Here is a 25,022-nt window from a genome sequence, read left to right as displayed (position 1 = left end):
GATGTGAATGTTCATTATAATAGAGACAGAGAGAGAGACAGAGAGAGAGACTCACGCGGTAGTAGTCGGTGCTGTAGATGTGAATGTTCATCATAATAGAGACAGAGAGAGAGACTCACGCGGTAGTAGTCGGTACTGTAGATGTGAATGTTCATCATAATAGAGACAGAGAGAGAGACAGAGAGAGAGACTCACGCGGTAGTAGTCGGTGCTGTAGATGTGAATGTTCATCATAATAGAGACAGAGAGAGAGACAGAGAGAGAGACTCACGCGGTAGTAGTCGGTGCTGTAGATGTCTCTGGACATGCCGAAGTCGCCGATCTTCACCAGCAGGCCGTTGCCCACCAGGCAGTTGCGGGTCGCCAGGTCGCGGTGCACAAAGTGCTGGGTTGCCAGGTACACCATGCCGGAGGCGATCTGAGTGGCGATGTGAAGCATTTGGGACAGGCCCAGCTCCCCGTTGGACTGCAGGGGCTGCCCGTCCACCAGGATCATAGCGTCAGGGCCGTGAGCTCTGGAACAGGACAGCCGCCAGTCAAACAGGACAGCCACCAATCAAATACGCAAACAAATACAGTTATGAGATCATATTGTCACCAACATGGCATTGGAATGTTATTTCTCGTTCAAGATGCTGCATGTAACATTTCACAAAACAGTTTTTTGCACAATTATTTGCAAACTCTAAGGACTAGTGCGCGTGAAAATCCCAGGAGATCAGCAGTTTCTGAGATATTCAAATGAACATTAACTGAAGCTCCTGACCCATATCTACATGATTGTATGCATTGCACTGCTGCCAAATAATTGGCTGATTAGATAATCGCACGAATAAGTAGGTGTAATAAAGTAAAAAAGTTCCTACTAAAGTGCTTGGTGTGTGTATATTTTTGGCCATAGCCTAGATTTAAAACATGTTGTATTCTCATTGAACCAGCATGTCGTTAAGATGAACCCAAAGGAGCCCAAAATCTTGTGATTCCAAGCAAGCTAGCTGACTCACAGAAACAGAAAATCTACTCATATGCTAAATATTTCAGTGCCAAAATGCTGCATTGTTGATCAGCCTCTGTCGTTCAATATTCACTTCACAACCACACGCTGAGCAGAAAATAAAAGCCAGGTTTTCAAACTTTAAATAAAGTCCAAACTTTTGAAAATGCACCCCACACTCAAGATGCCATGCCCGCTATTCGTCACAGAGTTAAACCGGCTTTGACGGATACTCAGCCCTCACAGTCTTACCGTTAGATGAACTCATCTGAAACTAAGTGCACTTTGAGACTTTGTAATCCGACAGAATAAAGGAAATTGAGATCAACAACATCCCTGTTCATAGACTTCCATCTCCGGCACATTATGCACGACCAGCGCAGAGAGACGGTCCTTTATGATAGCCAACGTGGTCTTTCCTAGCGTATGTAGCGCTTGAGAATTGACAACACAGCATCTGGTAGGAAGAAAAAGACAGTAAAGCCTGCTACCTCGGAGGAACATATTTTTGTGAGAACTCATTCAGAATCGGATCATTTCGGCTTGGAACCCACAGCTGAGGACCGCGGGTGATTTCTCCAAGGACCGGATCAAAGTTTAGACCGGCAAGTCTGTGGAACATTTTATGGTCTGCTTTCCATAAAAATCCTCAACGGTGCTCGTTTTATCATCGTTAAGCTCATTCAGCCAAATACTGTGTCCATATTCACAGCCCCTCCTTTGAAAATAGTGCCTCCTCCTGGATCTAGTTTTATGCCCGATCCTGTAGATAGATTCCACCAGGCCTATCGCGTATTTACACTTTCACTCATTGCTTTTGTGTTTGTAATTGAAATGCTTAACTACGTCTACGTTGAATGTTTTTTTGTTTCGGTTGTATTCGGTGAGGGAATGTCAGAGAACATTCGTGTCACACAATATACTGTTTATGGCTGCACATGCTTCGTAGCCATTCCATGTTGGGTTTTTGAAATGCTCTTGGGAAATTACTTTTGACACAAACAATGACGCTATTTGTTCCTTATTTTTTATTAAGCTTGGGAATCTATCGCCCTACATCCCCAATAAAATACCGTGACAAGGACCGCAAAGGAAGGCCCAACTACATCAGATGAGCCATTCATACCACTATCTCCCAGGCCTCTGAGCCCCTACCACCCCAGAGGCAATAATTTAGGCAATAAAACCCACGTAATTGATGAAACAAGACAAGCCATATAATCATGTCCCCCATATTTTGGTTCCTGCCTATCCATAGCAGTAATTGAAAACGTTGTACAGTAATGAAAACGGAGTGAAATTATGTGTAGGTTTGAAGAGATTTCTTCGGGACACCGAAATCGGGCTTCACCAATATCCAACTCTCTCCTCAGGAGCTTTCATTCAATCAGCTCCCAATTTACAGATGTTGCTGGCCTGCTTCAAAAACCATCCGCACGCCTTTTCATGTTTCCTTACATCTCTGCTACACGCCAGGTGTTCTGTAAAAAGGAGACTAAATAAATAAATGAAAATATGCGATGCGTGCTTTCTCAGTAAACACTTGAACACTTAAGCATTTCCCTTAATGGCGTATGTCAACAAAACCGACGAGTCATTTCCATTCATATGGCATCAAGAACCTGACTGCCCCCATACCTCGTACTTTCAAAAGCTCTTAAATTTTGGCACGGGCAACTAAGCCCAAAATGGCCCCCTGGCGGAAACTGCTTAGCCCCAACTGTAAGCTGCTTATGTAGATCTTTACTGCGCTCTGCAATATGCGTGGCACAGGCAGAAAGCCAAGAGGTCATTAGCGTATCGGTATACGGGTTCTGTCAAGCAGATGGAAGAAGCAGTAAGGGTCCTGCCAGTGGCCTGTGGCGACTAACCTCCTTTTTTACTTTGGATTCCTTTCCACAGGAAACCCGTCCAGAGACAAACCTGATAAGCGCTTGCTCTCTGCCATTCTGACAGGTATTAGCCAGTAGAAGACCCTTGGGTAAATTCAGGAATGGAGTACAGTGGTCTTCAAATGCCCCCATAAATATTCAATGGGGTTGAGGATTAACTTTCACTTGTTAAAATTTTTCTTAATCCTAAAACTTTCTGTTTATCTACAGGATTACATGGAACCCCCTCCCCCCCATCCCAGATATTCAATGTGGTCTCAGACTTTCGGACCCCACTGTATGAGGTTCCTGATATGGAGTATGACTATAGGGAAGTACAGTTCTAAGTGCTAGAAGTGACCACATAGACAAAAATGTGAACTTGTAGATTAATCAGATAACAAACTGACCAAGAAACAGCAATAAAACAGTTATTGCTAATGCTAAGGTGCGGCTAAAGGGGCTGCAAAGGGTTCTGCGGCAGGGGGGTCGAAAGCGGAGAAAGCGCCGCAAAATCACTTGGCCATCACCAATGCGGGGAGCGGCTGGGGACAGCTGGACAGCTCAGCCGGTGGGCTGCAGGGAGAAGGGAAGCAGGGGCTGGTGGTATCACGCCTCAGAGGAAAGGCGCTAGTCTGCACTCTCCTAAATCAGCGGGGAACACGCCGGCGATGTGACAGACTCATTTGGAGCAGCGGGGCATTCGGTATCGGGAGAAAATGTAAAAACTGGGCGATGCGTGTTAAAAAAGGAAATGCCACGTATACTTTTTGACAAATATGAAAATAGGATTCACGAAGGTGACATCCTGTAGAGGTGGTTCTCAAACTACTGTCCCGGGGGACCTCTGTGTATGCTGGTTTTCGTGTCAGCCGCAATTGCGACCACAGAAATTGCTAATTTCTCTTCATTCAATGCTTTTTCAGGTTTAGAGGGATTATTTACCCTCCTAATCCACGTTAAATCAGAAATTGTGATGCGTGCCATGAAGTCACATGCTCACATTGTGCTATCTTGCAAACAAGATTTAAAAAATTGGAATCTGTTCAAATTGGAAACTGAGGTGAATTAAATGAAATTCAAAGACAAAAGCAAATGATAACAAGCCATGCCTGTTTTGTGCTAACAAGTTTAAGGAAAAAATATAGCTGCAAGCAGAGGGGTCCAATCAATCAAAGTCACAAAAGCCTATGTACATGCAAAACAACATACATATCCATATTCCTAATAAGGTGCTTATTCAGCCTAGTCAGCAAGCATCAAATCTCCAAAAAAAAAAAGTATTTGTTGAGCTCCATAACCCTACCTTGTTGTTAAATCAGGCCAATTCTTTAGAGCTGGTCTCAAGACTTGCACATGCCAAGACCCATCAATGTCTTAATTGTTTGGAATTTATTATCTTCTTCATAAAAAGCCACACCAACATCCAACTTCATTGGCTGTTTTTAGCATAGGAACTTTGTTTATCCTGGGCTTAAAGAAGTCCTTGAGCCTTTAGGTTCTATTCCAAGTTTTGTCCAAAACAGTCAACGCATGTAAGAGATCTAACCACACATACGTTTTAGTGTAAGGATGAATTGTTCTATGAGAGGAGATTTTGATGCTACATCAAAGGCCTAAGGAGTTATGGCCCGTCAAACTTTTCCATTTTTAAACATTTGCTGTAGCGCTATTCAGCAGCCAAAGTCGCTAAATTGTTATTGGCATACCCCTCATAGTTTGATAAAAACTGACCAGGCGATTTTTACCAGAACTGTGGAAATCTACTGAAGAATAATATTAAAACCAAGAAATACAATATGTCTTTGCTGCTTGGCAATTTCCTAATTATGAAAGAACTTAAAACACACTCAGGAGATTGGCTGGAAGGAAAATGAGCTTATACAGGGGTCTCCCAGGACCGAGTTGGAGAAGCACTCGCCTATAGGGTCATTTTTAATGTGACTTTTTTCCAAAGAGCCTGACCTGAATGGCATTCACATTTATATATTAGCCATGTAGCAGATGTTCTTATTCAGAGGGTCTCACAAAGCTCACATTCTGTTTTTATATACAATCCATTTATACAGCCGGAAATTTAATGAAGCAATTTGGGTTAAGTAGCTTGTACACAAAGGTACAATGCCCCACCTGGGAATCGAACCCATAACCAGATGTCGTAACTCTCCTTCTTTTCTCAGTCTGAGGTAGAATTCCACTCAGCTCACTGATGGAGACACACTGATGAATCTGCTCTCTCTCAATCACTCTCTCTCTCTCACTCTCTCTCTGTCTCTGTCAAATTTCAAATTCAAATTCAATTTCTTTATTGGCATGAAATACAAATCTAGATATTGCCAGAGCATGCATATAAATAATATGCTAAATAATAATATTACAATAATAATGTTCAAATTATAATGATGATACATGGAACCATATATTACAACAATAACAATAACTGCCATAACTCTCTCTCTCTCTCTCTGTCTCTTTGTCTCTCCTCTCTCTCTCTCTCTCTCTCTCTCTCTCTCTCTCTCTCTCTCTCTCTCTCTCTCTCTCTCTCTCTCTCTCTCTCTCTCTTTGTCTCTTTGTCTCTCTTTCTTTCTCTCTCTCTCTCTCTCTCTCTCTCTCTCTCTCTCTCTGTCTCTCTCTCTCTGTCTCTCTCTCTCTGCGTGTTACTGTCAGGGCTGCACAGCAGGGTGCATAATTACGCACAGTCTCACGGTTTTAGACTAGGTGGCTATCTGCCCTCCTTCTAACAGGCCTGGTGAAACAGGATATAAACCTCCATTTTCACTGCAAACCGTTTCTTCTGTGCGTGAGAATAATTCATTAATCGCAGCTCTCTCTGGCCCCTCCGGCCTACGGCGGGAATACCAAAGACATTTTCTTTTCTCTTTTTTCCTTTTTTTTTTTTCTATATCAAGGCAGTTCGCAGGAAGGACAGCGCAATTACGGATCGATTGTTCCGTATAGAATTATTCAGAGATATATGGGGATCATGCGAAAGAGGCCAGGGCAGGACGGTCCATCGACTGAAATTGCGGCTGACAGCCTCTAAGAGCGAGGACGGGGCGGGAGCTGCGACAGCCATTCGCCTCATTAGCACGCCGGGCGGATGCCAGGCATTTTCGGCATCCGGTGTCTCGCTTTATTACGCTGCTATTCCGTGAGACCGGCATCAAACCTGGCACGACGAGATATCACACACAACTTTTAACCTCCTGAGTCCTCAAACAAGGACATTAAATGTTGGCTTCCTTGAGCTCTATACATTATTTATTTTAACATAAGGGACATTCAATTAAAATGAGGATACAATATATATTTTTTTTTTTTCCTCCTGGGTCTCAGTCTCTCTTCTCTGTTCTTCAATATCACAACAGTCATATCATTAATTTGCTGTTTTTATACCGCAGAGGGTCTGACCATATTGGAAAATGTCTGGTGTGGCTGCAGGCTTTTGCTCTACTGCAGCACTAAAGCATTTGGGTTCAATATTGATTATTGGTTCAGGAACATTATTGGTTGTAAACTGCAATTAGTTGACAAAATGGATGCAGTGTTTTAGTGCTGGCCTAGATCAAAAGCCTGCACCCCCACGCTAACCCTTCTTGGATAATATTGGACACCCGTTGTACCAAGAAGTAAAATATTTGGAAGACTTAACTGAACTTTGGCTGTAACAGTGAACTGTAATGAGATTGAAAGTCCTTTATTTCCTATTGATTAAGCTGAAAACTCACAAGCTCAGCCTTTTTGCATGCACTAGTTCAGTCACCAGGCCTGTTGGCCGGCTGGACCCTGATGCGTGCCTTACACTGGACAGAGGTGCATAGACCAAAACTCTACCACAGGCCAGCTGTAGCCTATTGGCTAAGTTACATAACTGGGACATGAAAGGTTGGTGGTTCAAGCCACAATAAGCTGCCATTAAACCTGCATTGCTCCAGGGGGGATTGTACCCGGCTTAGTCTAAAGAACAGTAAGTGCAGCTAAAAACTAAATGATGAGAGCAAACTTTTTGGGGAGGGAAGAGCGAGGGGTAAACAGAGTCCCCCCCCCCCCCCTCACCAAGAGGCTCTCCGGGGGCAGTGCGGAAGCTAGAGAGCCGAGGGTACGAGGAGTTTCTCCGTAGCATTGCTAATTTAGCGGGCGTGAGCAGCATCCCTGAGAAGACGGGCGCAGGCACAAGGAGAGCGACTCCCTCTCTTGCAGCCTCTCGCGAAAGAATTTCATCACTTTCCGGCAAGTTCTTTCAGTTCACCGTGATTACAGGAGAAAATAAAAAAGAGCCATAAAGACGGGAAATGAAACGGCTGGGTCGATCTCACGGGCCACTGGCGGGGGATCTCACGGGCCGCCGTGGCGGAATTCGCCGCCGCGGGCCTTCCCGAGACGTGACGCTCTGAGACCCGCCTTCCCAGAACCCCCGTGGACGAGAGGGCCCAGCGCGGTCCTCCGAGGTTTCATCTCGTATGTGTTAAACGAAGATAAATACAGAGCCAATCAAGGCGAACTGACACATCTCACAAAGACCGTCTGGAGGATCAACCTCGTGGTGGCAGACACTTTAAAGTTTGAAGGGAATTCACCGGTATCAGTGCTACAAACATTTACACTTCAAATATGCCGAAAAAAGACAAAGGGCCACTGACACTTCTCTGAATATACAACATAAAGGCAGAAATGAAAGAATATTCAAGTCTGGTCCTCAAGGCCCAAGAGGTTTGTTTTCTACCTGGAAGTAAATTGACTGTTGGATTTATGTCATTGATTAGTCAGAGGTTCACAGCAAAAAATAAGTAATTATTCTTTTGCTAAATAAGATAAACATATTGCAAGTTTGACTTGTTAAAGATTTGTCAATGGGGAAAGAAAATTGGACTTGTCAAGCAAACAATAGAGTAAATAATATTTTAGAAAAATTAACTAAAGTCTTACTACAAGACAGAAACTCTTGTTAAAAAACTATTGTCATTTTCTGCAGTGTTCCACAGTTAGAAGGTAACCATAAAAATCAGTAAATCAGCACAGTTTTCAGCTGAGTAAAAATGATATTCCTGGATTACTGTCTTGCCCTTCCTCCATTCACTGGCATTGTGAATCCACCTGGAGAAACCCCAGTGAAAAGGTCGGTGGTTCGATCCCCGGTAGCCACAAAAAGATCCACACAGCTGTTGGGCCCTTGAGCAAGGCCCTTAAACCTGCATTGCTCCAGGGGAAGACTGTCACCTGCTTGGTCTAATCAACTGTACGTCGCTCTGGATAAGAGCGTCTGCCAAAATGCCATTAATGTAACAAGCGGTTGGTCCACCACCCTACTGTAAAATCCATCCATGCCAGCTTGGCCAACTTGAAAAGTGAGCTGGTCTAGCTGGGTATTAGCTGGTCAACCAGCATGGCCAAGCAGGTCAGAAAGCTGGTCTATTTGGGTATGAGCTGGACAACCAACTAGTGCTGGTAGCTCATTTGTAGCTGGTCAGCTACCAACCATTTTAGAACCTAGGTTGAGCGTTTTTCTTTTAGCAGGGCGAAATTGCTTTGCAGATGCTTGTCTCCAGACGCTTTCAAACTAAGCTTGACAACGGCCCAAAGCCCCACCCACATAATGAAGTTTAATGGCTAAAGTTCAGGAGTAAGGACCCACATCTCTCCTCCTCCCCTTTACCGATCAATGCCGGCCAATAATGGAGTCACGGACGTGAGCCAGACACACAGAGCCTGCCAAATTCTGCTCCACCATCTTCACAACTCACAGTCATCCAGCACTTTACTCTTTATCGTTTTTATTGTATCATACTCCGTTTCTTCGCATTAGCTATTACTAAAATGCACTTGGCCTTTGTCCTTAGTTTCGAGTGTCATGACTGGTAAGTTTAAGCATACAATATATGCATTGGAATTTGTTTTTGAGCCCTAAAGCAAATATAAATATATATGATATGCCACTTTCCCCACTTATCGCTTGTTTGATTGTTGGTGAAGATTTCTAGCTCCAAAATGAGAGTAGACCATTTAGTGGTTGTGCTTTAAACCTCTCCTTGTGGCCCCTACCTGAGGAACTTGTTGAGGTCCCCGTGCTTCATGTACCCGAACACCATGATGAGCGGGTCGGCCTCCACACACACGCACACACGCACACGCACACGCACACGCACACGCACACACATACACACACACACACGCACACACACACCTGAGGAACTTGTTGAGGTCCCGGTGCTTCATGTACTCAAACACCATGATGAGCGGGTCGGCCTCCACACACTCACACACACTCACACACACTCACACACACTCACACACACTCACACACACTCACCTGAGGAACTTGTTGAGGTCCCCGTGCTTCATGTACTCGAACACCATGATGAGCGGGTCTCCGTCCACGCACACGCCGTAGAACTTGACGATGTGCTCGTGCTGCAGGTTGGTGAGGAGCTCCGCCTCCCTCTGGAAATCCTTCCTGGCCGCCAGCGTGGGGTCTTTCAGCGTCTGGAACAACGAGGAAACCGTTAATGCTCACAGGCTCAGGGTGTGCTCATCAACACACGGCGCCACCTACAGGGCGGGAGTAACATGGCAGAGGAAAAGTGACCTGCAACAAAATAAATCTTTGTCGGTGTTACTAAAATACGTGTGTGTGTGTGTGTGTGTGTGTGTGTGCGCGAGAGTCACACACAGGACCTAAATGACTCAGCTGGAGCGTGAGCAAAGCACAGTCCGTGACGGACTCCTGAATTCACGCCGCGTGAAACCGTCACCCCCGGTGGTGCTTGGATGGCAAACCACTGGTGCAAAAGAGAACATTTTCCAGACACGACTGACGGACATCGTGTTCCCTCCTTCATATGGCTGAAATCACACAGCTATTTCCAAACAACTTGCATCGCGCAAAATTAGAAGCGAACATCACGTTGCTTTGAACATCTCTGGAAAAGCGGCAAAGCAGAAAAATAACGGCGCGACGGCTGGCGGATTAGTATTCGTCCTGTGGGCTTCTTTCCAGCGAACAGTTCCAGGTGTTTCTCGGTAATGAGCATGAGATGGCTGCGCAGGCTTTACCGTCGGAATAAAAATGCCGACAGACACCAACACCCCCTCCTCCCAATTAAAACGAAGAGCGAGTTATGTACAGGCATGTTTACCCGCATACCCGCCAATCCTGAGGCGGGCTTTACATCGGATTAGCATTCGTTCTGGCGACGTTTGGAAGGTCACCGTGAGCCCGTCCGTCGTTTTTTCCCAGCAAATTCAGGGCTTTGACTCACTATTGTTAGCAGAAATTAGTACAACAACCTCTGTAAAACTGTCATTTATGTAGAGGAAGTAACATATTTCTACATATTGCGTTTTCTCACAGTTGGGCATTAGACTAAAGTGATCTGTGAAATGTAATTTTGCTGTAGTGCGCAATGGCAGAGCCTCAGTTGGGAAGGCAACCATCATAGTCATGGGCCCAGATGCTTAGCCAGGCCTGCAGCCCAGACATATTAATTCTGTTGTTGCATTTTTCATTTAAATTCTTTGAGCAGGGTACATTTATATCATGTAGCAGATATTGGAAATGGATGAAGCTCAACTTATACAAAATGCTGGACAATGTTGAAAAAGTGCTGTATTGCCATTGTCAAGTGTAACAGTCATATCAGGTAACATGCTTGCTGAAGATACCCTGTGCAGGGAATAAAATGTATAACTAGCTTCAGGTCTGTTAGCTATTAACTCCCTGTCATCGGTAGGCCCCTCATTTCTTTTAGCTGATATAATTCAGGAAATCTATTCCATTGATAGTGTCACAGTTATTTCCACACTGGTTTTGGAGAATTTTCTCCAGTTTCGCTGACAGAAATAGTCAGCGTGCGTTAAACTGTATCCACGAGTCCGTGTGAAAGTACTCTCTGAATGCACTGTAATCCACTCTGCTGTAATAAACTATTGGAGATTGCGATCATGATTGGCGATCAGGGTTAGCTGATCTAACATAGCGTTCGTAACCAGCGATTGGTGAGACGTGACCATGATTGCCGATCAGTGATTGCTCAGCATGATTGACGCCCGGTCACTAGCGATTGCCGAATGGTGAACGTGACTTTAGAACGGCGCTCCTCCCAATCATGCTAGATCAGGCTGGCGGGCAGAGTCAGAGCTCTCGCTGTGAGCTAATCAGGCCGGATGCTGCGCGTGGTTTTCGTCAGCGTTTTCGAGGTTTGTAGCGCAGGGTAAACTCTTGCTCGGGGGGGTCCCTATCCGTGAGCCATGTCCTCCCTCCTCCCAGCAGTGTCCTGCAGAGCTACAGGGACACATGACATGGCCCCACATTAATTACATGCCCCTGGAGAACCGGGCTCCCCAGACTGGGGCAGATTTAGATGGATTGAGGCTCCAGAGGCACCAGATGGCCGGGCAGCCGTCCCTGTCCGGAAGCTTCTATTTCTCCTGTGTGCTGTCCTCTATGAGCACCTGTATATGAGCAACCCCCCCTCCAAACCCCTCGCTCCAGCCTGCCCACTTCACAGGCCTGACAGCACAACAACCCCCCCACCACATCACCATGTCCCTTTGGGAATGTGCCAGGCTCGCACTGTGTGTCTATGTGTCAGTTTATTGTCTTTTATTTCGCCTTTATTTAGCCTGGAAGGCCCCACTGAGATGCTATGTCTTCCTCCAGGGAGTCCTGGTCAAGACGGCAGAAGAAGACTCAGAGTATGTCTGCAAAGGCTGTCTGTAGGTAAGTGTGTTTGTGTGTCGATGCGTTTGTGTACTGGCGTTTCCCCTTTCTTCCACCAGCAAGTAGGTATAGTCATCAGTATCGTTGCATCCTTGCGACTCGTGACGACGGCTGCAGTCATTGCCTTCATCAACATCACATCATCATGATTGGAACCAGTAAGCTCAACGTCCACATCATGAACACCAAAATGATGGGCGACATGGCTCAGGCAGTAAGAGCAGTTGTCTGGCAGTCGGAGGGTTGCCGGTTCGATCTCCCGCCCGGGCTGTGTCGAAGTGTCCCTGAGCAAGACACCTAACCCCCTAAATGCTCCTGACGATCTGGTCGGTGCCTTGCATGGCAGCCAATCGCCGTTGGTGTGTGAGTGTGTGTATGAATGGGTGAATGAGAAGCATCAATTGTACAGCGCTTTGGATAAAGGCGCTATATAAATGCCAACCATTTACCATTTACCATCATCTTCATCACATCTTCTCATCTCCATCAACATCACATCGTCATGGTCAGAACCGCTAACCTCATCGTCTACATCATGAACATCAACATCATCATCTTCATCACCACCAAAACCATCATCCTCGGTCTCAGCTCCACCATCCCTATCCACCAACATCATATTATGGGCCCATGACTATGATGGTTGCCTTCCCAATTGAGACCCAATTGTGAGAACACGCAATATGTAGAAATATGTTATCATTAGCATCATTTCCATCGACACAGTCACTATCCCCTCCATCTTCTCTTCTATCGGATGACTGCACCCCCTTGTGTTCGCATATATCCCAGAATGCCTTTTAGTACTGTGTTTATGTAGACTTAGGGCAGGGACAGTCTCTCAGCTCTCTATGCAAGTCTAAAGTCTAAAGCTGCAATAATGTTTCAACACTTGTGATATCTGTCATATGCCTCCAAAGGCAGCAAAATATTTAAAACATTAATATACTGCATTTCATTTGACACCCGATGATTACCCAGGACAGGCACTTGCAGTTCCTAAGCAACTGTATACATGTAAACAGCACGAGGGTGCAGATATATTTTACTTCAGCTTCTTTAAACCAATTTAACTTGTAAAACTGTTTATCGACCCTGAAGCCAGGGTAACAAGTGATGCGTAGGTTGGTAGTGTTGATAATATGTTATTTGAGCTTGTTGGGTGGTTAGACATACTACTGTTCTCAATTCAATTGAATGTTACTTACCATACTTAATATCACCTTGCCTGAAAATCCAACTGACTAGCTCATGCCCACCTGCATGAGCTGTGCATGTAAGTGTCAGTGCGACTAAGGGCTGCTTCTTAAAAATGACAAAATAACTGCAATTATCACAACATAACATGCTGACAAGAACAGGCAATTTAGCCCAACAATGCTCAACGCTTTCCTACCATGTAATGCTTAGATTACCGAAAAACTAGTTTCATCACCGTATCAAGCCTGGTCTTGAAAACCACCAAGCTGATGCGGTAGCTCTTCTTCCTGGAAACGGTAACCATGGCCGATGGCCTACGCCGTTCCGCACCCTGCCTTCTGCCAACCCCGAGGGAAAAGCTTCCGGTAAAAACAGGAAAGATGCGAAAAATCCCATAACTGGAACAAATACGCTTCCCGTTTTGGGGTCGGAAATTTGAATGCGCCGTTCCTCAATATTTTATTGCCCCTGACGCCTTTCATTTTTCTTTCAGACTAATGAATCCGCGAGCTCATGTCACGGTTTGGCGGCTTCTCGCTCTCGCGCAACATCTGCTCGCTCAGGGTCTCCATTCATTATCAATAATTAAGCAAAGAGGGCAAATGACAAAGAGGCTGCCACAACCGCTGCCTCTGGTTCAGGACCGGGAGAAATACAGGCAACTGAAAGAAGAAGGAAATTATAATTGGCTTTTCATGCCAATATTTCTGTAAACCACTGGGTCCCCTATGTAACGCAGGGGGGAACACTTGAAATGTCATTCATTGATCATTAGAAATATGGATTTGAAAACAAGTACATTTAAAAAATATATGTGTTTGTAAGAAGACGATTTATAAATGGAGAACTTAGTCAAAGAGGATAGCAGCATAGATTTAGCAGGTGCCACGGTGAAGAAGTTATTCAAAAATGATAGTAGCGGTAGCATAGATTTAATAGTTGTCATGGTGAAGAAGTTATCCAAAAATTATAGTAGAGGTAGCATAGATTTAACAGGTGTCAGAGGCGTGATTTGTGAACAGATCTTTTGGACGTGTTCACAGTCAGTCGGCTGATGATGTATTACCAGACCCTGATGCATGATCCCAGTGTAGGAAAACCTGAAACAACCTTTCTCAAAGATGACATTTCTAGTCCCTGCAGACTTCATAAGACAAATATTAGGCGGCGACTTATGAAGACACCGGGGATCATTAGGTGGCTCTATCGATCTTCCAGGCGCTAAAGCCTCTTTCCGTATCGATCCCGGATTCTCAACCCGTCCGTGGGGGACAGGCCTAGGAGAGCTTGAGCTGGCGCCGAGCGCTGGAACGGCACCGGGATTAACGAGGGTGCGGGTGACGTGACCATCCCCGGTGACTGAGCCGGGCTAACGGGCGCGGCTAACAGGCGCCGGTGCTAACTATGAGCTCTTGGCCACTTACCTTGACCACCACCAGCATCTTGTCCTTAGTGGGGCTGAGGTTGTAGCACTCTGCCAGGAACACCTTCCCAAAGGCCCCCTCGCCCAGCTCCCTCTTCAGCACGATGTCTCTCCGCTTCACGTGCTGGACATCTGTGGGAGGGAGGGGTAGAATGGAAGGAGGGAGGGAGAAAATAGAGGAGGTTGGGAGGGAGGGATGGAGAGAGAGAGAGTCCAGGTTGAGGGTTTAATGTGAAACAGGAGAAATGCCTTTTTTGGTCATTATTACTTCCTAAGGTCCCGGAGGACAGATTTTCGGGGATGTTCTGGAAAGCGGTGGAACAGAACGACTGTTCCCCATCTGCACAGATGGGCCTCTAACAAGGCATGTCCTGCAGGAAGGAGGGGGAGCGCTACAGCACTAAAGCTACAGGTGCAGCACAGCCCTGTGTCTGAGACAGCGCTACAGGTGCACTACAGCCCTGTGTCTGAGACAGCGATACAGGTGCAGTACAGCCCTGTGTCTGAGACAGCGCTACAGCGCTAAAGCTACAGGTGCAGTAGAACCCTGTGTCTGAGACAGAGCTAAAGCTCTAAAGCTACAGGTGCAGCACAGCCCTGTGTCTGAGACAAAGCTAAAGCACTAAAGCTAAAGTACAGTATAGCCCTGTGTCTGAGACAGAGCTACAGGTATAGGTGTACTTATGGACTGGATTGTATATGTGGAGTACAGACCCGCATCTGAGACAAAGCTACACGTGCAGTACAGCCCTGTGTCTGAGACAAAGCTACACGTGCAGTACAGCCCTGTGTCTGAGACAAAACTACACGTGCAGTACAGCCCTGTGTCTGAGACAAAACTACACGTGCAGTACAGCCCTGTGTCTGAGACAAAGCTACACGTGCAGTACAGCCCTGTGTCTGAGACAAAGCTACACGTGCAGTACAGCCCTGTGTCTGAGACAAAACTACACGTGCAGTACAGCCCTGTGTCTGAGACAAAGCTACACGTGCAGTACAGCCCTGTGTCTGAGACAAAGCTACACGTGCAGTACAGCCCTGTGTCTGAGACAAAGCTACACGTGCAGTACAGCCCTGTGTCTGAGACAAAGCTACACGTGCAGTACAGCCCTGTGTCTGAGACAAAGCTACATGTGCAGTACAGTTCTGTGGCTGTAATCTACTGCTGCACAATGCAAAATAAATGTAATAATCAATACTCTGTTTATGTGGGGAGACTGGGCAGGTTTATCACAGTGTGTTGCTTCTGTCACTGGAGTGTTCCCAATCGGGCCGTTGACACAGAGTTGTAGTCCTGGGTCAAGTACGAATCTGAAATACTGTGGCTGTTTATACGGCAGTAAAATATGAAAACGCTCCTGGAGGTCCCTGAGAATTTCCAGTGAAACACTCTACTAACCATAACATGCAATTAAACAATAATTGTCTTGTTCGGAATATCGGGGAAAATAACCGTTTCATTTAAAAATGAGAGCAATTTGCCGGAAATGCATCTGTGTCTAATGGGTTAAGGTATTTCAAACAATATTTTAAGAATATGATATATATATTTTTTTAAATATTCAAACCCAGTCTACAGCAGTGAGAATCCCCTATTCCTGAGGGGGGGTGGGGGGTGGGTATAATGCCCGGTTCCTCTTTCTGTTTGAACACCGATAAGTAGACACACAGAGGCGCAGGAACGGACATAAAGCAAATGAGGCTTGATTGGCGGCTGGCGCGGCCAAACCGCAAATGCCTCTAACCAGGCCGGTAATTACCGCCGCGCGTTAAGCGCAATTAGAGTCAAACAGTCGGAGCACAGCGGCCACGAGCGCGAGAGCGGGGCACGTGGCTGAGACCCAGGAGAGAGGGGGAGAGAGATTTTGGTTTTAAAACCCCTTTATTGGGACAACATTCAAAAACAGAAATTATACAGCTCCAATAAAAAAAAAAACAACCCACAACCCACAGGGCGAGAGAGAGAGAGAGAGAGAGAGAGAAAGAGGGATAGAGAGAGAGAGAGAGAGAGAGAGAGAGAGACAGAGAGCACACTTCATATTGGTCGGTGTGTCTTCCAGAACAGTCTCCCCCCACCCCACACCCCACACCGCCCACCTCCCACCACACAACGCCACACTGTGCCGGAAAATTCGGAGAGCAGGGCCGGGTCAGGGCTGTTTGTTTTTGAACGGTGTGATCCTGATTGAAACCAAAGTGGCCCATTTGCTCCTGGCGGACGGCTGCAGCACCGGCCTGCACTTCCCCTCCAGCGTGAGCGATGGCTTTACGATTAGCGGGCCGCGCCTGGAACCGCTAGCGCCTCCCTTCATCTCCAGCAATTAGGGAAGTTACAAATCGCGGCGCCTAATGTCCTAATTACAGCCGCGGTTGCTGGCTCCTCTACATCCGTTCCACGAGAGAAGAGGATTTTTTCCGAAGGCGTTTTCACCGCAGGCGTTGTCCCGTATCTCGAGAGCTCCGCAGAGCCCTGAAACACTAGTGCGGTCCTAATTGCCAGCTCTCAGTAGGTAACGCTACTCAGTTTTAAAGCATGTTTGGAAAGATAAATCACCGTGTCTGCTTAGGCCGCTGGGTGGTCAGGTGAATTGGGACGCCTTCACGATTTTGGCTTCAGCAGCCAACTCCCCAACAAAGACAGGCATTTGGTACTTACCGGAGGATCGTAAATCTCGACTCTGTACCTGACCGAAAACGTGCTAAATAGGCCTTATTACAATGAGTAAATATGTGTAAAGGATTTTTGATTAGACTCTTTTACAAATTATTTGAGAAAGACATGGTCTTTTGCTCTTTATTTGAAGAAGACTCACTGTTTTCCCAGTTATTTGAGGAAGACTCACTTTCAGATGACCTGGCAACCTGCCCACTCCCCACCCCGAATACACACACTCTCTCCAGCAAGTAAATAAATCTACTCTCTGTGAATGTTTATGTATTTTCTCTGTCCTGCTCACCAGTGCATTTCTCTAAATGCATTGAACATCCCCGCCCCCCAACACACAGCCCTACACCCCCCCCCCCCCCAAACACACAAACACATGCACACTGTACTCTCACTAGCGAGTAAATGCATCATAAATCTGCACTGTGAGAAGATGGCACACCATGGGTGAAAAGAGAGATGGTTTTCTCTGTCCTGCTCACCACCAGCTTTCTCTAATAAACTGGCCCTGTAATCTTCAACAAACGGCGCAAATCACCAGCTTTCCCCCAGGGTGTTTCTGTTCACTGCTCACTGCGCCTTGCCATTCACGTCACCTCTTTTAATACAGTATCCTTGACAAACTCGATAGATTATAAAAGTGAAAATACCGCCAGTGAACGAGTGAAAGAAAGTTTTTCATTTATTAATCTTTTTTCAATGGATGTTTCCTTATCCATTATGCTTATGATGAACGTTCATTTTAAAATGTTCTCCTTTCATGTTTTCCGCTGCAAAAACCGCACAAGGGTCATGCATTAATCTTGATCAAAGGTAAGGTCCTTGCTGCTGTCGGTGTAGGCGGCTGTGTACTTATAATATGTTCATATATTTTATCATTACATTTGAGAATGGAAGGAACTGTGACTTTTATTTAAATTTTTTATAACATTTACAGCATTGGGTTCATTCCAATTCCAGTCCATTGCTTATTTTATCCTTCCTTGTCTCCCTGTTCTTTTCCAGACCCGTAAATTGATCTAGGTCCGCCACCGTTAAAGACATTCCAACCCTTTCAAGGAGCTAGGAGGCTAGCTCGGAGGAAATGTGAGCATTTCTTGTTTAACTATTTTTTATAAACCATCGACCTGTGGATCCGCTTCTTGTCTGTAACTGACGTGGCATTTGCCTAATCGCATTTTCTTGAGTCCTCCGTTCTCACTTCTCCGATGGGTGGACTGAGGAACGGACCAAGGAAAGCAGGGCAGGAGGAAAAAATATAAGCAATGGGAATGGCCACACTGTTCACTAGTGAAGGAAGGGTAAGACTTTGCTGTCCCACCCCAAAGTGGGCAGAGCTACCACCTGCGGTCAATCACTTACTGGGACAAATCAGTATTCAGTCAGCATTGTGAAACACTTCAGTTGATTCACATCCAGGATTCGGGGTGAACCCTTTGTGACGGATGGCCGAGAGGAGGAACGTCAGCTCCGGCTGAAAGGAGCTCAGGAGGGGGCCGGAAACCGTGGGGGGGGGGGGGGGGGGGGGTTGGCGGCTAAGAGCGTGAAAAGAAAAATTAAGGACAGCCAGAAATCACGGCGAAGGAATGGAGGAAGTAAATCCGGCGGGCAGACTGTGTGCGCAGAATGTTCAGGGTGGAGTGGGTGTCCTCCTGTCAGATGAAGGAGCAGAAAGAAATCCTCAAAGATAAAAGCACTTAAAATAATGTGTTTATTTAAAGATGTATTTTCTTTGAGGTTTCATTATTCATCTGCTACAGGCTTGGCTTTTTTTTTTTTTTGCAGGCTTACACTTTTGGATTTATTTATATATCGCTGGCCATTTGCTGATGCAACTTGGACTGCCTTGCTCAAGGAGGGAACACTCTAGCATATCTAACCTCAAGTCTCCTGCACAGTAGAATGTCCAGAGTTAATTCATATATGAATTGTATGAGTCTTGTAATTGACCATACATACTCTGTAAGAGTTGATTAACTGTTATGACTCTGTTATAAGCTTGTTTGTGTATCTTTGCTGAATGCATGACTATCTCTACTTAACTTTTGGATTGCCCTAGATCACAGGCAATTTCCACTTCTGGTTCTTTTATCTGAAAAGGAAACCATCTGCTTTGATCATGTTAGACTAGCTCTGCGAACCTTTAACCATTAACACTGCACATTTTACTGTGTGGTTAACCCATCCTCCCTAATGTCACAAATTGGTTAATGTAATGGTATATCTACTGTGTTAAAAATGCACAACCTAAGTTTACAAATGGATGTGCGTGCCTGAGAAAACGTTGAACCAATGCATCTCTATGCAGCAGTCTGTCTAACAAGAGAGGAGCTTATCAGGCTAATAAATGCAGTGGGTACCCCTTACAGTTGTGAACCCTTATGCTGCCTTCACGTGGTGGTGGAATGGAGTCGTCAGCAAACCGAATATACAATGTATTTCAACGTGACAGCCACGGAAAGCTCTACCCCCGCCGGTGTTTAAAACCGCACACTGCATACCCCCACGTAACCTTCTGTCAGTACCTCAATTTCCCCAGCTTTTACCGTCGGTATACAGTAGAGGGACAAACCGTCTATTGTCTTGCGCAGGTAACATGAAATAAATGACATAACGAGTCCAGTCCTCATTTATGCCTGTATAGTACCAAGCCAAAGCATAAAACTATCCTACCACATCAGTATCGCAATGTTAACAGGATGTTTACTGCCTTCTCCTGTAGCTTATACAGCTGCGGTCATCACCAGTTCCACACTAACGCACGCTATAATGTTTCTTTACCGTCAACATGTGAATGTGGCATGTACAGCAGTTATAGATATTACAACACTTCCAATTGTATGTGTAAATATCCAAATCATTATCACCTTCAGATATCTTCCAATACATTTTTAAAAAATGCTGTGAAATATATCTATGGTTATATATGCTTTTGAAAAGTCCACATATCTTAAATATATCTACGTTTATTATGTTTCTGCAAGGTACTGCTTACAAGACATTTGTACACCATTTCCCCGGAGAGAGAGAGCGAGAGAGAATATGCATTCCTCCTATTACTACCATCAGTAACTCAATGAAGAAAAAAATGTCAGCGGCGTAAATAAGTAATGAGGCTTAAATGGAGGGTGCCGATGTGTAAAAATGGCCTTTATAAGTCTGTGGAAGCTCAAGGGGAAAAGGCAACTGGCCTCAAGGAAAGACCCTGTGACACAGTGGGGCCGAGAGGGATGAAAGGTCATGGAGCATGCCCAGTGGGGAGCCAGTGGAGTCAATCCTAGTTGACACTGAGGTCAGCTGTAGACCAAGACACGGCCCACAGGGCGTTTGTGTGGTTAAGTGGCCGCGTCACCATGGCAACCGTGCCCACTTTGTTCACCCCGCCGACCACACCCACTGCAGCCACCAGTCACTCCTGAAAAAGACCCGTTATTCCAATCCTTATTCTCCCTTCCTTGTCTCACTAATCGACTGACCCAGAAATCGTTTGGGGTCGGCCATCTTGAAGGACATTGCCACCCGCTAAACGCTCGTTGACGGAGCTAGGAGTGAGAAGCTAGGAAGCTCCCAAAGGATTCTTGAGCAAGAAGTGCATCCTTTGCGAATTATTTCTTCCAGAAGCGTGCTGCATAAACCTGTGGATTCACCTCCACCCATCTGCAATGTCTACAATTGACGTGCCTTCAAACTGACACGTGAAAGAGCAAGGACATTCCACTTGCCTAGCACGTCTCCTCGATAGCTCCATCCTGGTTTCCTTTCCTCTGTCCTTGCCTCCTCCTATGGTTGGAGCTAGGACCGAGGAAAGGAAATAAGGAGGTAAAACTAAGCGATTGGCTGTCTAGACCGGCACATCGCTCCACGTGTTTGTATGCAACATGTGGGGCACAGCCATTTTGTAGACTACATTTGAAACCAGAGTGTTACAAGCTCACATCAGGTCCTGCTGACAGTAAGTAAATAAGCGTCCACTTTAATCAGGAAGCAGAGCCCTGAAAGCGAGTGACCTGCGGTGCAGCAGGTGTTGCCGCCATCGATTTGGGTGAAAATCAGGGCCCTCTGCCAGCTACGTGATCCCCGTCACCACCCCCCTCCTCCCCCACCTCCACCGACACAGAGCCCTGGTGTGAAAGCCAGCTACACCAGCTTGGAATTACCAGCTACCAGCTGTTTCAAAACATAGCTTGAGCTGGGCAAAACCATGTGGAGTATATAGAGCTGGACTGAACTGTTCAACCAGCTACTAGCTCTTCCAAAACCTAGCTTGAGCTGGGGGTTTTTTAAACAGGGAACAGTACAACGCCCTCAATGCCACCCCCAGCCCACGCCCGCCATCATGCTCCCTTCAGAAATGCCGCCAGCTTCTCGGGGACCTGCCAGTGAAGCGACTCACAACACGGCCAACTACGCCGCAACAGCCCCGGCCGCGTAAACAGGAAGTAGCCCCAAAGCAACCGGCTGCAGATGCGCCCTCGACAGGAAACGAGACTTCATTTTAATTCAGACCGCGCTCTCTCCCGTCTGCGCGGGACGACGTCCCCTGACAGAGAAGCTCATCCCGTCGCCCGAATGCACCCCTCCCAATTGCATCACTTTGTTCTCATGCCTACACAATAGCGGCTTACGGGAGCCTGAGGGACAAAAGCAGTCTAACACCAACGCGCCTTGTATGAGGCGTCGAGCAACTTATCCACGGGAGTGCCTGTTTCTCACGGATCATTCTGAGCTTTACGGCTGATGAAATGACCGTACGACGCACCCCGCAAGGACAGAAATAAATAAAAACAACACCCGACAATAGTACTTCCGTAAATATTTCAAATTCAAAGGGAGACATGCATCAATGTTTTCTTCTCAGAGTAGGGGTAAAATAACAGGCTGCGTCGCTGTTCGACATACATTAATGCGCACATTTCCAGAGGAATATGCATGAAGCTAGCGGAGAGCGGCACTGATAATTTAATAATCATTTGCATCCTGCTTTTTACCAGACTGGGAGGCCTCGAGGACCTTGGACAGCTGTAGCCACGGTTACAGATACGCACAGCTGAGGTTGACTGATAATCAGCACAGCTGTTGCTCGTTGCCTTTATCTGGTATGTTTACATTTCGCTTCGCCTTTAGGGGAGGCAGACCTTCACGGAGATCAGCACCGTCTCGGGTGAGTTCCCCAGGAAACACAATCTTTAAGTCTGTGTACTCCTTAATTTTGTTAGCTTTTTATAGTTTACTTTGTTTTGTCTTTGTATTGTTTTGCAAAAGAGCTGCTGCGGGCAAATCGGCTGCCTCGTCTTAGTCACAGCTGTGTCGCCACTAGCACCCAGCCTGTTGACCACCCGCTATCTCCACGCCACAGTCTGCATCTGTGGAAGGTCCACTGCAGCTCCTCCAGTGCACTTATGCGTTAGCAGGTGGCCGTTTCCCCCGCCACGGGCATTACTGTAGAGTTACAGCAGAGCTCGCATTTAGCGGAGGAAAGCCACAACTGTAACTAATGGCAACTGTTACCCTATGGCTGCCCAGTTATTAGCTTGGAGGTACTTTAGTAACCCCAAGTCACATTTCGGAGGTTTTGAAGCAGGATTACATAGTTGTCTGTACCATACCATATGTACCATACTACCATACCAATCTACAACTTCAGGAACTACAGTACCGAGATGAATACAAACCCAAAAGTCCTCGATTAAGTATACAAAATACAAGGGGCTAAAGATAGTCTAGTGAAAAGAAAGTAACAATAAATTCAGCAGAGGAGTTCACCCAAATGTTACATTACATTACATTACGTGGCATTTAGCAGATGCTCTTATCCAGAGCGACGTACAACAAAGTGCAAATCAAACACATGTTGAACATGGATTAAAAAGATCTGTTCTGGGTTTTACTCAGCCTGGTTATCCAGCTAAATCCTGCTCTGTGGAACAGAGCCCAGGTTATAGTCGGCCAATGACTGAAGCTCAGCCCATAGCAAGTGCTTTAACTGACTGAGCCATCACTTCCACTTTTTTACAGTAGCGTTTTAAACCATGCAACTGCATTTCTACATTTTAATACCCCAAGAGCTAATTGTGACTTAGCATATTAATGGATACTAATTGTAAGCTGAATGATTCTTGCAGCCTTTCAGGGCAATAAGGAGAAGGATTAATGAGAGTTAATTTAATGTTGATATATCGGCTGTCCAGATGCCTCCTTCGTTGGGGTAATGTTAAAGGGCATTTATAATATGGTTACGGTGGTGATTAATTAAGGGTGCTAACGGGATCCTAATCAACTAATATTTTTAATGCACATTTTACACGGCAGTGGGGAGACCGTTGAGGAACGCGGGTGGAGGGAAGTATGGGCAGCCGGCGAGATCTGACCTTCACGCCAGTGAAAACTAATTACAGCGACCTCACTAACCTGAGAAAAAACAACCAACCACTCAAGGGAAAATCTTGAAATATTTTGAGTATTTTTAACTTTCTCTCTCGCTCTCTTGCTCTCTCTGTCCGCTGCTCCTTCACTCTCACACACCCTCGGTGCCTCGCTCTCCCACACACAAATTATACATACGGTGCATCTCCTTAAATATACATATGTGCATTTCCACTGCCCTGAATTTCTATAAATAAAAACTGCAGAACTGTGCTCTCAAATAGCAGCTTTCAGTTTGAGAAAAGAGACAGGTAATGCAGGTGTTATATATGGAGGAAGACCCCCAGGCTAGGGAAGATGAACTGGTCCCCACCACAGCACTCTTTAGGGGGGGGTTCAGTGTGCTGCCCCTGGGAAGATTAACCGGTCCCCACCACAGCACTCTTTAGGGGGGGGTTCAGTGTGCTGCCCCTGGGAAGATTAACCGGTCCCCACCACAGCACTCTTTAGGGGGGGGTTCAGTGTGCTGCCCCTGGGAAGATGAACCGGTCCCCACCACAGCATTCTTTACGGGGTGTGCTTCCAGGGGTTCGTTCCAATCACTTATTTTTTTCCTCTTTCCTTTTTCTTGCTACTTGTTCTACTCCTAACTCCACCCGTCGAGAGAGGCTAGAAAAAGAGGCTAGAAACAAAGATAAGACGGGGAGATTGAGAATGTGAATTAGGCGAATGGAATGTCCTTGCTCCTTCAAACGACGCCACTTCCCGCACGCGTTTAAAACTCTAAGTCACATTCACATTGCCCCTTCTCTTTACCCAGCTCACTGGGCTGGGTCACTGGAGGCATAACATTGTCCACCCCCACCTTTACTAGCTTTGTTTTGACGGGAGCCATCTAATTGGCTGGCCCAAAAAGGCGGAGCATGCTGTGATTGCTTGCTTCTGCCACATCCTGATTTGCATGTATGTACAGTTGGGTCCTGCACCAGTGGACTGACAGGCAAGCTGTATTTGGCCTTAAACGCTAGCTGCTCTGTGAGGCCTTTGGTACCCATGGAGGGGGGCAAGGTGGAGCTGTGGATAGCACTGCTGTCTCGCAAGGAGGTACTGGGTTTGAGTCGGCCAGCCGACACCGAAGGAAAGACATGCATATCTGGTCCCACCATTGTCCTTGACCAGGGCACTGGCCTCAGAACTGGAGTCCCCAGGCACAGCACGGTGGCTGCCCACTGCTCGTAAGTAACTAGGATGGGTTAATGATGTAAACGGTAAAATGGTCTGTAATTATATAGCACCTTCATCCGAAGCTGGGTACAATTGATGCTTCTCATTCACCCATTCACACACACTCTGACACACCAATGGCGATTGGCTGCCATGCAAGGCACCAATCAGCTCATGAGGACCAATTGGGGGCTAGGTGCCTTGCACAAGGACACTTCCACACATCCAGGGCGTGACCGCAACCCTCCGATTGCCAGACGACTGCTCTTACGACCTGAGCCAAAGTCACCCCCTCACATGTACACGTGAGTGTGAATGAGTATGTGTGTGTGGAGCCTTCCAAAATTCATGAGATTGTAGACCATATCAAAATCATCTTAATCTTCAATCCACTGTAACTCGAATTCTTCAGTGATCTCGGTGTTCACAACACTATCACTTTGTTTTGGCATTGCTATGGTTAAACGCATTACCTCCACACCGTTTCCAAGCTCCACTGACTCTGCAAATCACTCTGACAATTCCTTTAAGAGGGTTAAATGAATTGATTAGATTTACCCTGATAT

At 46.1% G+C, this 25,022-nt stretch overlaps 1 protein-coding gene across 1 annotated transcript in view; it reads right to left on the bottom strand.

Moving 5' to 3' along the window:
- The window catches only part of LOC133111384 (NT-3 growth factor receptor-like), a 226,899-nt gene that overhangs the window by 16,275 nt on the left and 185,602 nt on the right, over positions 1–25,022 (bottom strand). Inside the window, exons 14-16 of the mRNA XM_061221694.1 lie at positions 14,206–14,336; positions 9,173–9,345; positions 272–515 (exon numbers count right to left, since the gene is read on the bottom strand). Coding sequence (XP_061077678.1) covers positions 272–515; positions 9,173–9,345; positions 14,206–14,336 — 548 coding nt within the window. The remainder of the gene's footprint in view (positions 1–271; positions 516–9,172; positions 9,346–14,205; positions 14,337–25,022) is intronic.

The sequence above is a fragment of the Conger conger genome, chromosome 15 (assembly GCF_963514075.1).
Source record: "Conger conger chromosome 15, fConCon1.1, whole genome shotgun sequence".
Lineage (NCBI taxonomy): Eukaryota > Metazoa > Chordata > Actinopteri > Anguilliformes > Congridae > Conger > Conger conger.
The sequence above is the reverse complement of the archived record's forward strand: the minus strand, read 5'-3'. Positions and strand labels throughout refer to the sequence as shown.